The 15,284-nt window shown below is 43.8% G+C and overlaps 1 protein-coding gene across 1 annotated transcript; it reads right to left on the bottom strand.

Annotated features, from left to right (window-relative positions):
* Nucleotides 1–1,722: 1,722 nt before the first annotated feature.
* Nucleotides 1,723–7,987, bottom strand: LOC110086482 (olfactory receptor 5F1-like). Its single transcript, XM_078378112.1, has one exon. It carries the CDS (start codon nucleotides 4,052–4,054, stop codon nucleotides 3,113–3,115), a length of 942 nt encoding a protein of 313 aa, XP_078234238.1. The 5' UTR covers nucleotides 4,055–7,987; the 3' UTR covers nucleotides 1,723–3,112.
* Nucleotides 7,988–15,284: the final 7,297 nt, after the last annotated feature.

The raw sequence follows: 15,284 nt of genomic DNA, 5'->3' as shown, positions 1-15,284 counted from the left end.
ATACTGATCTCCACAGCAAGCACAGGACAAAGGCTGTGAAATACACTGTCCAGGAATAAATAGTTTTACCTCAAATTTTCTGTGGGGACAATCTGAGCTCAAAATTCAACTAGTTATATTTTTAATCTAGACATTGTTGTAGCTATTGTCTCTAAGTGAAGGGAAATTAATAACAGTAATTTAGATAATGACAGCATAGAGAAAGGTACTGTCTGTCTGATGACACACATTCTGTTCTCAAAAACATGTTTGTTCAGTCCTATCCAAGTTTTTTCTTTCTCCTCGATAAATTGGCAGCTTGCAAAAGTTTCTCCGTATTGCGTCACTCAGGTGTGGGATTGATTCTGGCTTCTTGAATAGGAAACGGGTTCTTTCAGATGCTGGAAAAGAGGAAATCCATTCATATCATTCGCTCAGGGCACATAACCACAGGTCCTCTTACTGGATGATACAACGTATAGTTCTTTGGTACAGCCCTTTGCATGTAATTATCCTTCAACCATTAAGTGTTTGGCTCAGAAAAAGACTTTCAGGTATCCATACTAGGAAGCCATGTGAAATTGGCTGAAAATGCTTTCCTTAGCCACTCCGATTTGTCCAAATGCTCACCATTTTAGCCTTCAGATTACCATTACCTATCACAATCACACTGATCCAAATTTAAGAAGGAAGTAACTATTCATAGCATTGTAGTGGGATGGGTGAGGTTGATCTGTTCTCAGGAAATGGATTTCATTCCAGGATCAACCTGGTAAGTTGAAAAATTATAAGGATGGAGAGATAACTCAAGCCCCTTCCTTTTATTGAAGTCATCTGTTCATCTGCCAACGTTCATTTCCAGTTTCTTCATGGGAAGAGAGGTAGAATTGTCATGGATCAGTGCATCACATCTAATCTTACATCTCTTGTTCTCAAACATAAGACTTCCACATGAGTCAAAGTTCCCAGAATTTGGGTTCTGGTACCTGTCAAAAAGCATCCGGCTACGTAGCTAGGGTATTTCCATTGCACACCCCAATACTGTTTCTTACAGGTCTGAATTATACAGGGAAGATGGAGTACCTTTATATGGTGCTATCAGTTATATGTTTCAAAGGCTGTGCTCAAGGGCTGTGGGAACTTCACAGATTGTTCTTTGTGGTTAATGCCAACTATTTAACCCAGATGTTCTTGGACTAAAACTCCCAGAAGCCTTCACCACTAGATTTGTCAGCCAAGATTTCTGGGAGTTGGACTCCAAGAACATCTGAGGACCCAAAGTTGGGAAGTACTGTAACAGAAAACAATCCTATACATTCCTTCCTCTTACACAATGCGTTGCAAGAGGTTGGGGAGGTCCAGAGGTTTTTACAGGAATGTATCCAATAATATCTTCTTGCTCAAGCTTAGAAATTGTCTAAATTCTCATGTGATAGACCACTGCATGGTGGAAGAAATGAGCAGGACTCTGCCTATAAAATATTGCTCAGTATTCCCCCTTTAAGGATCAGTTACAGTTAGCTTCCCAGTCCTCTGCTGTTGGACTGCAAAGAGCAAAGCAGGGATGAGCCCAATAGTGCTATTAACTCCACTGCATATTTGTCACCAGCCATGTTAACCTTACATGACTTAGAGGACTAATATCTGAAATGGAGGGGCCTTTTACTTGTTGCTGAGGCTTTTTGCATGTTTTCAGAATGTGCAGATATCCTGAGTTCTAAATTGCTTGGTGAGCCAATACTAGGGGAGTAGACTGGTAGCTTCATATATTCAGTCCTCAGTATATGGTGGGCTATGGGACTGGCGAGGGAACAAAGAGAAGAGAATGAAAATTGGAAAAGAAAATGTAACAAGAAAGTGAATAAACAGGGGACGTGGTAAAAAGCTCCGCTCTTTCCATCTTTGGCTGCCACAAGCCCAGATAGGCTTAGGAAGTACAGCTCCTCCAGTATGTTGTCTCTCCCGTTCCATTTTCTTCACAAGGTGATTATTTTGGCAAGTTAAAAAAATCTAAATGAATCTAAGTGATCATATTTATTTTATATTTCTGAATGTGACGGAAGCAATCGTACATAATTTGTCCTGTAAAATCAACCATTAACTGAGTAATGAAGCTGGGATCCAAAGACCAAGTTCATGTTGAGTAACAGAAATAAGGTTTTCAGTTTTGGTCCATTTCTCATCAATTACAGGGATGGTGACTTGAGTTGTGGAACTCTCTGTCAAGTTAAACTTAAGCTGCACCGATGACTTGACTTGGACTTGGTTTGTTTTTTCAATGACTAAGACTCAACTCAGGATGTGGAACCCACCCACCCTCTTCTGTTTTTCTGGAGAAACGAGCTGATTTTTAATAGGGACTCAGACTTGGTATTAAAAGCTCAGACACGGAACTTGGTACCAAAGACTTGGACGCGGACCCAAAGACTTGCTAACATCCCTGCCAGTAAATAAAGAGCCTCCACCATGAATTTTCACCAAGCCAGGGGCCCCCCAAGAATTGCTATGGGGAAAATCTTTATTTGCTAGTGAGGAACAGACCAAACAGACCAAAACTTACCACTTTGCTCATGTTATGCAACAGAATTTCGACCAATATTGTTACATGCTGTCAAGCCGGAAGTCACTTATAGTGACTTTAGTAGGGCTTTCAATATTTAAGGAGATATTTAAAGAGTGGTTTTACCGGTTCTGCTCCTTCAGTGATTTCTATGGCTGAGTGGGGATTCAAACCCTGGCCTCCAGAGTCTTAGTTCATCACTCTATCCACTACACCACACTGGGTATATTAGTATAAACCAATTGTGTATATTTCTATCCAGCACCTGTTGAATTAGGACTTTGTTCTCCGTACTGTTCAACTGCAAATCACTGGGCACTAAAACCTGATCCTGAGAAGGGTTTTGGGGTCATAAAGGGCTTTAGGTGGACAGAGAAATCATTGGATCTGGTGGACACAGCAGGATATAGCAGATGTATGCCATTGCATCCTTGCCAATGCAATTGCCAACCACGTATTAGTTAGAAAGCTTCCTTTTATAGCCAGTGTATTAGCATCAGTGCTCACTTCTGGCTTTTCACACATCGACCACAGTCTCCCTGTCACTTGTCTAATGGAAGGAAGTCTAAGCTTTCAAAGCAGAACATGTTCTTTCTTTCCAAATATGTTCAGGAATGCTACCTGCATTTCCTTGTTCCTGAAGCTATAGATCAGAGGGTTTAGCAAAGGAGTGATGACCGTGTACAACAGAGAGATAAAGCGATCCTGTTCTACGGAGTGACTGGAAGAAGGGCGCATGTAGGTGAAGATGGCTGTGCTATAGAAGATGCTCACCACAATAAGGTGGGAGGCACAGGTGGAGAATGCCTTGGTTCTAGTCTGCGCTGAATGGATTTTGAGCACAGCTGAGACAACGAAGACATAGGAGAGGACAATCAAGGACACCGTTATTACTATGATGCTGCCAGAAATGATGAAAGTCACCATCTCAGCAAGGGAGGTATCGGAACAAGAGAGACGCAAGACAGGTGGGATGTCACAAAAGAAATGCACTATTTTGTTGGAATCACAGAAGTCTAGAGAGAAGACAAAGGATGTGTTGATGATGGCATTGAGATTTCCAATGGTCAATGAAGCAGTCAGAAGCCATCTACAGATAGGCTGGCTCATGAGCAAGGTGTAATGCAAGGGGCGGCAGATGGCAGCATAGCGATCATATGCCATAACAGAGAGCAGTGCACCTTCTGTGGCAGCTGTGGTTAGGAAGAAATACATTTGAACCACACAGCCAGTGAAGGAGATGGTCTTGTCACCTGAAAGAAGGTCCCACAACATCTTAGGCATGGTGGTGGTGATGTAGCAGATCTCAGTAAAGGAGAGATTGCGCAGCAAAAAGTACATAGGAGTGTGGAGGTGTGGGTCTACCAGTATGAGGATAATGACAGCCAGATTTCCCACCAAAGTGAACAAATAGATCAACAGCCCTGTAGCGAAGAACAAGGTCTGGAGTTCCAAGTCATCAGTCAGCCCCAGAAGAATGAATTCCTTTAAATTTGTTTGATTCTTTGTTTCCATTTTCTCATCAATTTTCTGTTATAGTAGACATCAGAACTTGACAAGGGACTTCCTTGGACACATGAGGGGATATACATTCTGGAGATATAGAAAACATGACAGTTTCTAAGTAGTGAGAATTTTTACCGGTATATGGACTGGAGCTTAACTTTCTAACCGTGTAGTTATACAACAGGATTTGTTTTTGTTTTTTTCAAAGAAACCCACTATACTATCATGAAGACAAACTCCGTAGACTGTTTTCACAATTAAGATTTGACTAATAATCACAGATGGTATGTATCTAGACAGACATTTTTCAAAATAGATTGGTCAGTGACATACCTGTGACAAATCCATTTTCCATCCTTTATTCATCAAATACTTTTCAGGAAACATGTCCAGATAAGTCCTACTGTTGGAAGCACAGATACTAAACTTCCAATTTTCTCTTCACTCATATGTCTTATATCAACTGGATACATTTCAGTACAGTATCATCTGGTTCAGGTTATTGTTTGAATTTGCTATGCTTGGAACTGGATAATCAGAGAGGTTGAAATGAAACTAAAACTTCCATATTGCTTATACCTATTGGTAATAATTCTGAGTGCTAGTTAGCACATTAGCATTAGCACATTGGATGCTTTTCAGCATAAGACATTCCGGTGCCCCGTTGCTACACAGGATGCAAATTGTGACATTTCTTTGTTAGTCTCCACACTCATCCTCTGTCTCTTCCAATGATTTATCTGCTCTATTCTTTTCTCCATCCTCTGGATATTGGCATTAGCCTGCCTGCTTGGAACATGCACAGTCTACTATGTTCTCAAAGACATTAAATGAACATCTTGGAAAAAGGGTCCTATTCTTCTCCATGAGTATATAATACAAAGCCGGATTCTTACATGTTCACGCTAAGACTTGTTTGAATAACTGGAACAGTTGGCTTTGTACACGCTGTATTAGGTGGCTCCTGGTCTCTCTGCTCTGTGCCTATCACATACTACTATCTTCTGCATGAATCTCAAAAGTAGGAAATAGGAAACTTCAGGTACCATTATTAGCCCAGGATTGCCCAGGTTTGCTGGTGTTTGGCAAGGCTACTGTGAATGCAATAGCAAAAAGGAACTGGTACATCTTCCAAGGTGGTAGGCAAGGAGAGACTATAACCCTAGGATGGAAAAACTGTAGTGTGCACTTTATTTCAAAAGAAAAGTCTGATGTAGTTTCAGCTTGGCCTGAAGGCCGTCTTCAAAGGTGTGAATATTGCACTTTTGTTAGCTATGTTTTAGAAAAACTTTTTATTAGGTCTGAGTCCAGCTTCTTCTGAAAAAGTAAAGATTTATCTTCTCTACCCAGTTTTGACTACAAAATTATTTTTCCATGTACAAAAATCATCAGATTAGGTATACATGATCTATACATGGTGATCCCAGGCCACCAGATATCCCTTGTGCTATGTTTCTCCTATGTATTTTAAACCCCCTCCCATTCTTATACTCTTCTTCTAGAGCCCATGTGCAACTTAATATTAATAAATAAATGCTCAATTGCAGGATTTTCTCTCTCTTGAACATTGGGATCACCTGAACAGTTATATTATATAACTCAATGCTATATTGATTTATAAAATATCAGTTGCTGGTTGGTTGCCATTTCATGTACTGCTGCAATGTTCTCAGAGGCTTGGTTGTGTGAATCATGTCGTGAATCAAATCGGTGTGGTGGTATCCTGTATCCAGAGTTTCAAAATGCATGTCCTTAAACTGTGGTGTCTCAGATCCAGTTGAACCAAACTTATTCCACAAACCATGAACATCAAAGGCTGTCCTGCTACACCTTAACTATATCTAATTCTACTCTTGCATTTCTTCATATAAAAATACACAAAAAGCCGTTGAATAGTTAATTCAGGAGAAACAAAGAGAGTTGGAGAGCCTAGGAAAAGGCAGACACAGGGTGAAATCTGGAGCCGTCCCTACACCCAGGAAGCCTTTGGGCTTGTCTTCTTCTGATACAAGCCTTCTGTGTCATATGTCACATCCCATCTGAAACTGAGAGAACTTTCCAAAACAACTTAGATATACAGCGTAGGGACTGGCTGTTTGAAAAAGGCTAAATTAATACACAACTCAACAATTCTTAGGGTGTGCCTCAGAATTTGGGCATGGCTGAAGAAGCTCAGTCCCAGAACACCATAGGGAAGAGCATCTGACAATCCACTTCTGAGTACCACTGGTAGAGTCCCCATGTATTGACATGACAGTACATATTTGTCATTAGTATAAAGAAACAAACATTTTATCAGGTTCAAACTATATATGAAAACATTAGATCTCTCTGTGTTTGCCCAAGATGATATAACACACGGGCAACAGCCCAGTTTTAACAGCAAAAGGGTGAGCGAGAAACAAACCTGGTTCACTCCGCTGCTATGACATTTTCAAATGGGCAGCATGGAAGACAATGAATGGTTGTGCCATTTTTCTTACCTTTTTATTAGTTCCTCCCATCCTCTTTTTGATGACTTACTCCATAGGAGGTTTGGATGCCAACATTAATTTTAAACTCTGATTATTCCTCTATGGTATCCTTGGAATTAGCCCCTTGAGGAATGTTAAGAACCTTACCTTCTTGTTAAAACAGTGCCAAGTGGAAATCACATGAAAGGGCAAGGGAATAGCTGCAGATCAATGGTGTAGGCATGGGAAGGTATTGTGGCCTTTCCATGCACTTCCCTGTTAAGATTCTTATGTGAAGATTCAAAAATGCAGTTTAATAACAATACAGAAATCGGGCTTCCAGTGGGTGTGGCTGGCAAAAGTGGCAAGATTCTGATCGTGAGGGTCTTTTTAAAAATGTTTTTTATTTATAATTTTTTTTATTTTATTCTTCAGAACAAAAATAAATACAAAAGTGCAAAATACTTACTACACAATCTAAACTACCGTGCATCCCATACCCACGGGACCCCTTAGAACAATACTTTGAATACGATCTTCCTTTCCAAAAATGTATTGATTGTTGTTTAGAGGCTTTCCCCTTTCCTTTCACTAGTACAAATTCAACAAATCTATCCTAAACAGCATAAAAATATTTGAGCTTATTTCCCCTCTTTTTATCTTAAGTTCAGTGGTTAATTTATCATTTAATGCAATGTCCCATACTTCATTATACCAATCTTCTAATTTAATGTCATTTTTGTCTTTCCAAAATCTAGCTATTAATATTTTAGCACTTGTCATAAAATTGGAAATCAATTCCTTCAAACAAGAATTAAGTTCTATCTTATGAAAAATTGACAACAAAGCAATTTTAGAATTGAATTCAATATCTTTTCCAAATATATCACATATTTCCTTAAAAATCAGTTTCATTCTGTGGAAAGTGATCCAAGTCTGTGTATCAGAGAGGGCAAGCAATGAGCCCCTCAGGTGTCATCATTTCAGTCTTCCTCAGAAGAGGAGTCTTGACCCATCTGGCAGCAACCAGCACAGCGGCAATGGCGAAGCACGCACTAACAGAATTTTCATCTTGTTTGGATTGAGTTTAAATTTATTAACCCTCATCCAGTCCATTATCAGGTCCAGACACGAGTTCAGCACAGAGACCGCCTCACCTGGATTGGTAGAAAACGAGAAGTAGAGCTGAGTGTCGTCTGCATATTGCTGACTCCTCAGCCCAAACCTCCTGATGACCTCTCCCAGCAGTTCCATGTATATGTTAAATAGCATGGGGGACAGTATCGAGCCCTGAGGAACTCCATGACATAAATGCCATGGGACAGAGCAACTGTCCCCCAGCACCACCCTCTGGACACAGTCAGCCAGGAAGGAGTGGAACTAGTGTATAGTGGTACCCCCAACTCCCAACCCAGCCAGCCTATCCAGAAGGACACTATAGTCAATGGTGTTGAAAGCCACTGAGAGGTCAAGAAGTATCAACAGGGTCACACTCGCCCGTCTCCCAACCCACTGCGAATCTGAGTGATTTTTCCCTCAAAATGCATGGCAAACTCATCACAGTGAGTTGATGGGCAGTCTGGGACCTCCACTGGATTTCCCGGTTGAAGAAGATCCCGGACCACCCGAAACAGCTCGGCTGGATGATATTCTGAGGAAGATGACTGGAGAAATAATGCCATTTCGCCAACTGTATTGCCACAAAATAGGCCCAATAATGGGCTTTAAGTCGTGTTCCAATGGGCTCCCAGAAGGATTTTCCCCACCTGTGCTCCAGCTGTCTCCCCTCTCGCTTCATCACCCACAGTTCAGAATTACATCAGGGAGCTGTCTGGGCTCTGTGTGCAGGGAGAGGGTGCCTAGGCACAATCGTGTCAACCGGGTCATCTGCCTATTCCATTGACAGGAGTGCCGACCATATCAGACAGATAATTCTCCAGAGCATTCAGGAAACCACCAGGATCCATTAGTCTCAGAGGCGGATCATCTTAATAGATCCCCCACCCTTGCAGAGGGGAGAAGAAGCCAATAGACTAAACTTGACCAGGAAGTGGTCTGACCATGACAATGGGATCACAACCAACTCTTCCACATCCAAAACACTGTGTTCCAGTTCCATTGAGAAAACCAGGTCCAAGGTATGGCCCTTCTCATGTGTCGGGCCAAAGATACATTGAGACAGCCCCATGGTTGTCATGGAGGCCATGAAGTCCTGAGCCGCCCCAGTCAAGGCAGCCTTGGCATGGATGTTGAGGTCCCCCAGCACCAACAGCCTGGGAGTCCTCAACACCAGGTCTGAGACTACATCCATCAGCTCAGGCAGGGAGAAAATTGTGGTAAAATTGGGTGCTTCAGCTTATATTCAGGTCGGCTTATTCTCGAGTATATATGGTATATTGTTTTGTTTCTCTACTGGTGAGTCTTAGACCAGGACATCATTTTATAGACAATTGGCACACAGAGATGTGAATATTCTCCACATGACCATTAGCAGCAACAGATTAAAGTGACAAATGCACTCCACAATAAAAGTAATCGAATCACTGCACTGTGTTGTTGTTTCAAACATCCCCTCCTTTGTAATGAATATTCTGCATTTTTATATTTTGATGTCTCCAACCAAATGTAGGAATCAGTCTATGAGGGGCTCTATGATGGCAACAATTAGTGTATTTTCCCCTTTCTGTTGTGGATGAAATGTCTTATATTCTTTGGTACACAGAAGAGGTGTTTCCCTTTTGCAATCTGGCTGTGAAATCATATAACAGCCAAATTCCAGATTTGTCTGAAACTGAGACAGATCAGTAAGACATGAATACTCAAGCACATTTCAATATCATGAACCATACAAACATAGTTAATTCCAGCTGATGTCAGTGGGACAGAAGTAACCTTATTGAAAGGTGCTTCACTATAGGGTGTCTTTGAGGACTTGTGTGGACTGCGCTCTGTTTTGCTTTGAGGCTTCCTCTGTCACAGTCCATGCCAGTGAAAATTTCTAAGTGAGAGGATTGCATTAAGTGATCTTAAATACTGTAGTCTTGTATACTTGTAGCAACCCCAGACCTACTGGAGTATCCCACCCTGTAGTTATGCTGCCACCAACCCTTCGCTCTCCCAAGTCACCCAGACCAGGAATGGATTTTAATAAACAAGAGAACAAGGTTTATTGAAAAAACAAACAGGGTAAATAAAAGGATCAGGTAAATAGGATACTGGAACTTGGGATAGTCCCAATCATACACATACAACAGATTGGTTCCCACGGAACACTTTAAGGTAACGCACAGACCCTGAACTTATCCGTTCTGGCTACCTAGATAGAAACCTGAACCTATCAGGTATGTACTATCTGACGAACAGTTGTACCCAGTCTGACCCACAGACTCCAACTCCACTTCTCCACGTCAGCTCTCTTACGAAGGACTTCCCCCAAATATATACAGTACAGCTCCTCCCCCCTGATGTCCCGCCTTCCACTCCCCATAGGATGGAACTTTCCCTCCAAACCCATGACAGACAGGTACCATCAGTGCGGTATGTGACACCTCCCCCCTTTATAAGTTGTTTTGCGGGGGAAAAGTTAAAGTGCTTTTCTCCAAAAAACAACCAGGATCAAAACACATAAACAGTTATACATTATAATACAATCCCATAACCCATACTTACTCACTCTAGGTCAAACATATCACTTATGCATTTATACATTAATATTAGCAATACATTAAGTTACCTTTATTAATACAAACCAAGCCTGTTCAATAAACAGGTACATTTAACTTTTGGTCACCAATATACACAGTCCATGGTTTCTTCGCCGTCTTCACTCGTCGGGTCTTCTTGACAAGGCGTCAGCAACACAGTTCATTGTCCCTCTGACCACCTTCACTTCAAAGTCAAAATCTTGCAGGTTTAAAGCCCACCTCATAAGTTTACTATTATGGGTTTTCATTGTCTTTAACCACTGCAGTGGTGAGTGGTCAGTGCACAGAACAAAATGTCTTCCCCAGATGTAAGCTTTGGCCTTCTGAATCGCGTATACTATGGCCAGGCACTCCTTTTCCACGGTTGCCAAATGTCTCTCACCTTTCTGGAGTTTCCTACTCAGGTAGGACACTGGATGCTGGTCACCATTTTCATCCTCCTGGCAAAGAACTGCTCCTACCCCACTGTTAGACGCATCGGTGTAGATGATGAACTCCCGGTCGAAGTCGGGAGCACGCAGCACTGGATAATGGATGAGCGCCTCCTTCAACCTCTGGAACGCCTCCTCACAGTCGCTGGTCCACGGGATGCGGTCATCAGTCTTCTTCCGCCTCAGATTGGTCAGCGGAGTCGCCATCTCGCTAAACCTCGGGATGAACTTTCTGTAGTAGCCCACCAACCCAAGAAATGATTTGACTTTTTTCTTGGTGTTGGGTCTGGGCCAATCACGAACGGCTTCTATCTTGGCCTCTAGGGGTTTGATCACTCCTCCCCCTACTATGTGACCCAAGTATTTTATTTCTGGGCTACCCAGCTGACACTTGCTTGCCTTTACTGTTAGCCCTGCTGCACTTAACCTCTGCAGCACTATCTCCAGGTGTTTCAGGTGATCTTCCCAGGTATTGCTGAAGATCCCTATATCGTCAATGTAGGCCACAGTAAAGTCACTGAGCCCTGCTAAGGTCTGGTCCATCAGCCTTTGGAATGTGGCTGGTGCATTTCTGAGACCAAAACTAAGGACTCTAAACTCATATAGACCGAAAGGGCTGCAAAATGCGGTCTTTTCCTGATCCCTGGGATCAATCCTTAATTGCCAGTAACTCTTTACTAGGTCCAACGATGAAATGAACCGACAACCCCCTATGGTTTCGATCAGGTTGTCTAGCCTGGGCATTGGGTAGGCATCAGGAGTGGTTACGCGGTTTAATTTCCGGTAATCTACACAAAATCTAATGCTCCCATCAGGCTTGTCCACCAGGACTATCGGAGAGGACCAAGGACTAGAAGAGGGGACGATTATGTTCTCCCTAAGCATCTCGTCCAGCTCCTTCCGCACCTTGTCCCTATAGGGTCCCGTCACTCGGTACGGGGATACTGCTTGCGGGGGTGCATCCCCTGTGTGGATCCGATGCATCACTCCCTTCACTATCCCCGGCTTATTTGAAAAAACCTTATGATATTTAGTGAGCAGGACTTTTAGTTCTTGCTGCTGGTCTTGGGTGAGTGCAGGACTGATCTTCACCTCATCTGGGTTGTATTTCACTTCCCCTCTACCCTCCCAGAAGGGCAATTCAGCTTCCTCACTCTCAGCTGCTTTTATGGCAAATAAAACCCTCTGTTCCCCTCTGTAGTAGGGTTTCAGGGCATTCACATGTACCACCCTCCGTGCTTGGTGTTCCTCCTGTTCTATAAGGTAGTTCAGGTCCGACATCTTGGAAATGACCCTGTATGGTCCTGCCCATTTGAGCTGCAGTTTGTTCTCTTTGCAGGGCCTAAGCCAAAGCACTTCCTCCCCTGGGTTAAAGTGCCTCTCCCTGGCTTTCTGGTCATACCAGGTTTTCTGTCTGACCTTCTGAGCTTGCAGGTTTTCTGCTGCTAGCTCTAGGTTTCTCTTCAGGTCATTCATTAAAGTGTCTATATACGTCACAACATCTTGTGGGTCACCCTGGGTGATCTGCTCCCAATTCTGTTTGATTAAATCAAGTGGACGTTTTACTTTTCTCCCAAACAAAAGTTCAAACGGACTGAACCCGGTACTGGCTTGGGGCACTGATCGGTAAGCAAACAAAAGGGATTGCAGCTTCTGGTCCCAATTGTTTGGATTCTCTGCCAAGTAAGCCCTAATCATGCGCATCAGAGTCCCATTGAACTTCTCCGTTAACCCATTACTTTCGGGGTGATAGGCAGTGGTTTCCTTGTGTTTAATTCCACAGATTTGCCATAACCGTTTCATGAGCTTTGATGTAAACGATGTGCCCAAATCTGTGATTATTTCTGAGGCAAATCCCATCCTGGACATATACCCCACCAAGGCATCTGCCACTGTGTTAGTTTCAATGTTAGTCAAGGGAATGGCTTCGGGGTACCTCGTGGCATGGTCCACAATGGTGAGAATGAACCGGTTCCCCCTCTTTGTGGCCTTGGGCAAAGGTCCCACAATATCCACTCCTATACATTTGAACGGGGTGTCAATCACAGGCAAAGGGCACAACTTCGCTTTGGTCCTGTCACGGTTATTCCCCTGCCTCTGACACACATCACATTGTTTACAGAACTCCTTGATCTGCTTCCCTATTTCAGGCCAGTAAAAATTTTGTGTGATTCTCTGCTGTGTTTTGTTCACCCCCAAGTGCGCAGCAAACATGTCAGAGTGCCCCCTTTGTAAGATCATGGGGCGATACTTTTCAGGTACCACTAGCTGACTTCTGATCCCATCTCCCCCTTTTGAGATATTCATCAGGGTCTCTCTATATAAAATCCCCTTTTTCTCGTGAAATCTCGCTGGGGTTTCAGGTGTTAGCTGGGTGTCTGTCACCTTTTCAAAACACTTTCGGAGAGTGGCATCTGCCTTTTGCTCTTGGCCAAATTTGCTGTCTGTGGTTAAGGTTTCTGCCACAGCTTCGGGACTACCCTCATCTGCTTCAGCCTCGGGCTCTTCAGTACCCCCCTGAACTGTCCCCGTGGTAGCTTGTGAGCGTGTAATCACTAGCACCCGTTTCACATGTTCAGCCAGGTCATTTCCCACGAGCACGGCTGCTGGCAGAGTCGATGAAATCGTTAGACGCCAAACTCCCCTCCAGCCTTGAAAGCTCACAGGTACCTCAGCTACTGGCAGTGAGATCACCTGCCCCTCAATCCCTGCCACCTTCAGGCTCTCATTTGGGATTATATGCTTCCTAGGAATAATGTCTGGATGGCACAGGGTCACCTGGGAACAAGTATCCCTTAGCCCCCTATACTGATGGTCAAGTATTCCTACGTCCACCCCAGCGGCCTCAAACAATTGCGAATCTGTCCTAACTAGTAAGCAGCGCTTGACCTCCACAAGAGGACCATTTTCCCCAGCCTGATCAGCAGATGTAACTGGTCCAGAGTGAGTCGCCATGGCAACAGGCTCCCTCAGTGGCAAGGAGCTTTGCTCTGTCTGGACACAGAACACAGCTTTTGGCTTGGTTCCACTCAAATCATGAGGCAAATTTCCCTTTAGCTGCTTTAATTTCTCACACTCTGAGATTAGATGGCCCTTTCCTTGACAGAAATAACATTTTCTGCTGTACTTGGAGTCTTTCTCCTCTGTTTTTGGTTTTCCCTCCAAAATCTGAGGTCTTGGTGGTTTCATGTCAGAGGGCTTCCCTTCAACATGGGCCCCTCCCCCTTGCTGGTTTTTCCCTGGTCCCTGAGAGTACCTGCTGTAGGTTTCTTTGGGCTTACCCACAGTTTTCCCCTCAGCACCTAAGGGCTTCCTTATCTGGGAAATAAAATCTGCGATCTCCGCCGCTTCTGTCACAATTTTAGGTTTCCTCTCCCTCACATGGAACTTTAGTTCCCCATGCAGGACTGAATAAAATTGTTCCAGCGCTATCAGGTCTTTGAGCTGCTGGAAGGTTTCTGTCCCCTCCTGAGACAGCCATTTCTCTAGCAACCTCACCAGTTGGGCCCCCACTTGGGTAAAAGTCTGCTCTGTTTTTTTTGTGAGTGACCTGAATTTTTGCCTCAGCTGTTCAGCATTTATCCCATGCCGGGCAAACACCAGTTTTTTAAACTCAGCGAAGTCTTTCAGCAGTTCCACTGGCATCTCTGCATAGACTTCTGCCAGGCTGCCACTGATTAAAGATCGCATAATGGTCATCTTCTCAGTTTCCCTTACTGAGAAGTCCACAAACGCTCTTTCCACGAGGGAAAAGAACACCTCAGGGCAATCTCCCTTGTTGTACACAGGGAATTTCTTCAAGTCAGTTTTAGACAGGCTGCCTTCCCCATTCCCTGGGTTCCCCTCATTATTATTGTTATTCCTATTTCTACTCATTATTTCCAGCTTCTTCAGCTCAAACGCCATTCTTTCTAACTCCAACTGTCTTTGTTTCTCTTCCCTTTCCATTTCAAATTGTCTTTGTTTCTCCCTTTCCCTCTCCTCCATTTCCCTCACCCTCAGTTCATGCTGTTGGGCTAGGAGCATTTTTCGGAGTTCTGAGGTCAGTTCTCCCGTGCTCTCATCCTGCACTGAGCCAAATTCCTCCTCAGAACCTTGGTCTCCCTGTGGTTCTCTCACTTCCCCCATTTCTGCCATTTGGCTTCGAGTCAAGGGCATAATCCCCCCAGACCAGGCTGCCTTCAAAAGTCACGCCTCAAAATAAAACGACGACTTTTTTCCTTTTGCCTCAGAAACAGCCTTCTATAGACTGCTGCTGTCCCTCCAGCACCAACTTGCAACTGTTGCCAGGCAGAATCCACCCCCTCTGCTAGGCCTCTCAGCAGACAGGCTAGATCACTGTTACTTCACGCAGCTTTGCCTCAGCCCTTTCCCGCCAAAACGGGTTGCCTCAGAGCTCCCTAATCTAGTCCCCCAATCTGAGTTTGCACGTTCTTCCACTAGCCTACCTCCCCGTGAGGTAAGCCTAGAAGATTACCTACGCGCCCTCAGATTTTCCCTGACTAGACCCCCCTTGCTCTGGGCACACTAGCCAAGGCTTTGCTGGACCACTGGGCAACTGGACCAGTCGTATCCCACCCGCTGGACACCAACAAATGTAGCAACCCCAGACCTACTGGAGTATCCCACCCTGTAGTTATGCTGCCACCAA

The sequence above is a fragment of the Pogona vitticeps genome, chromosome 6 (genome assembly GCF_051106095.1).
Source record: "Pogona vitticeps strain Pit_001003342236 chromosome 6, PviZW2.1, whole genome shotgun sequence".
Lineage (NCBI taxonomy): Eukaryota > Metazoa > Chordata > Lepidosauria > Squamata > Agamidae > Pogona > Pogona vitticeps.
The sequence above is the reverse complement of the archived record's forward strand: the minus strand, read 5'-3'. Positions and strand labels throughout refer to the sequence as shown.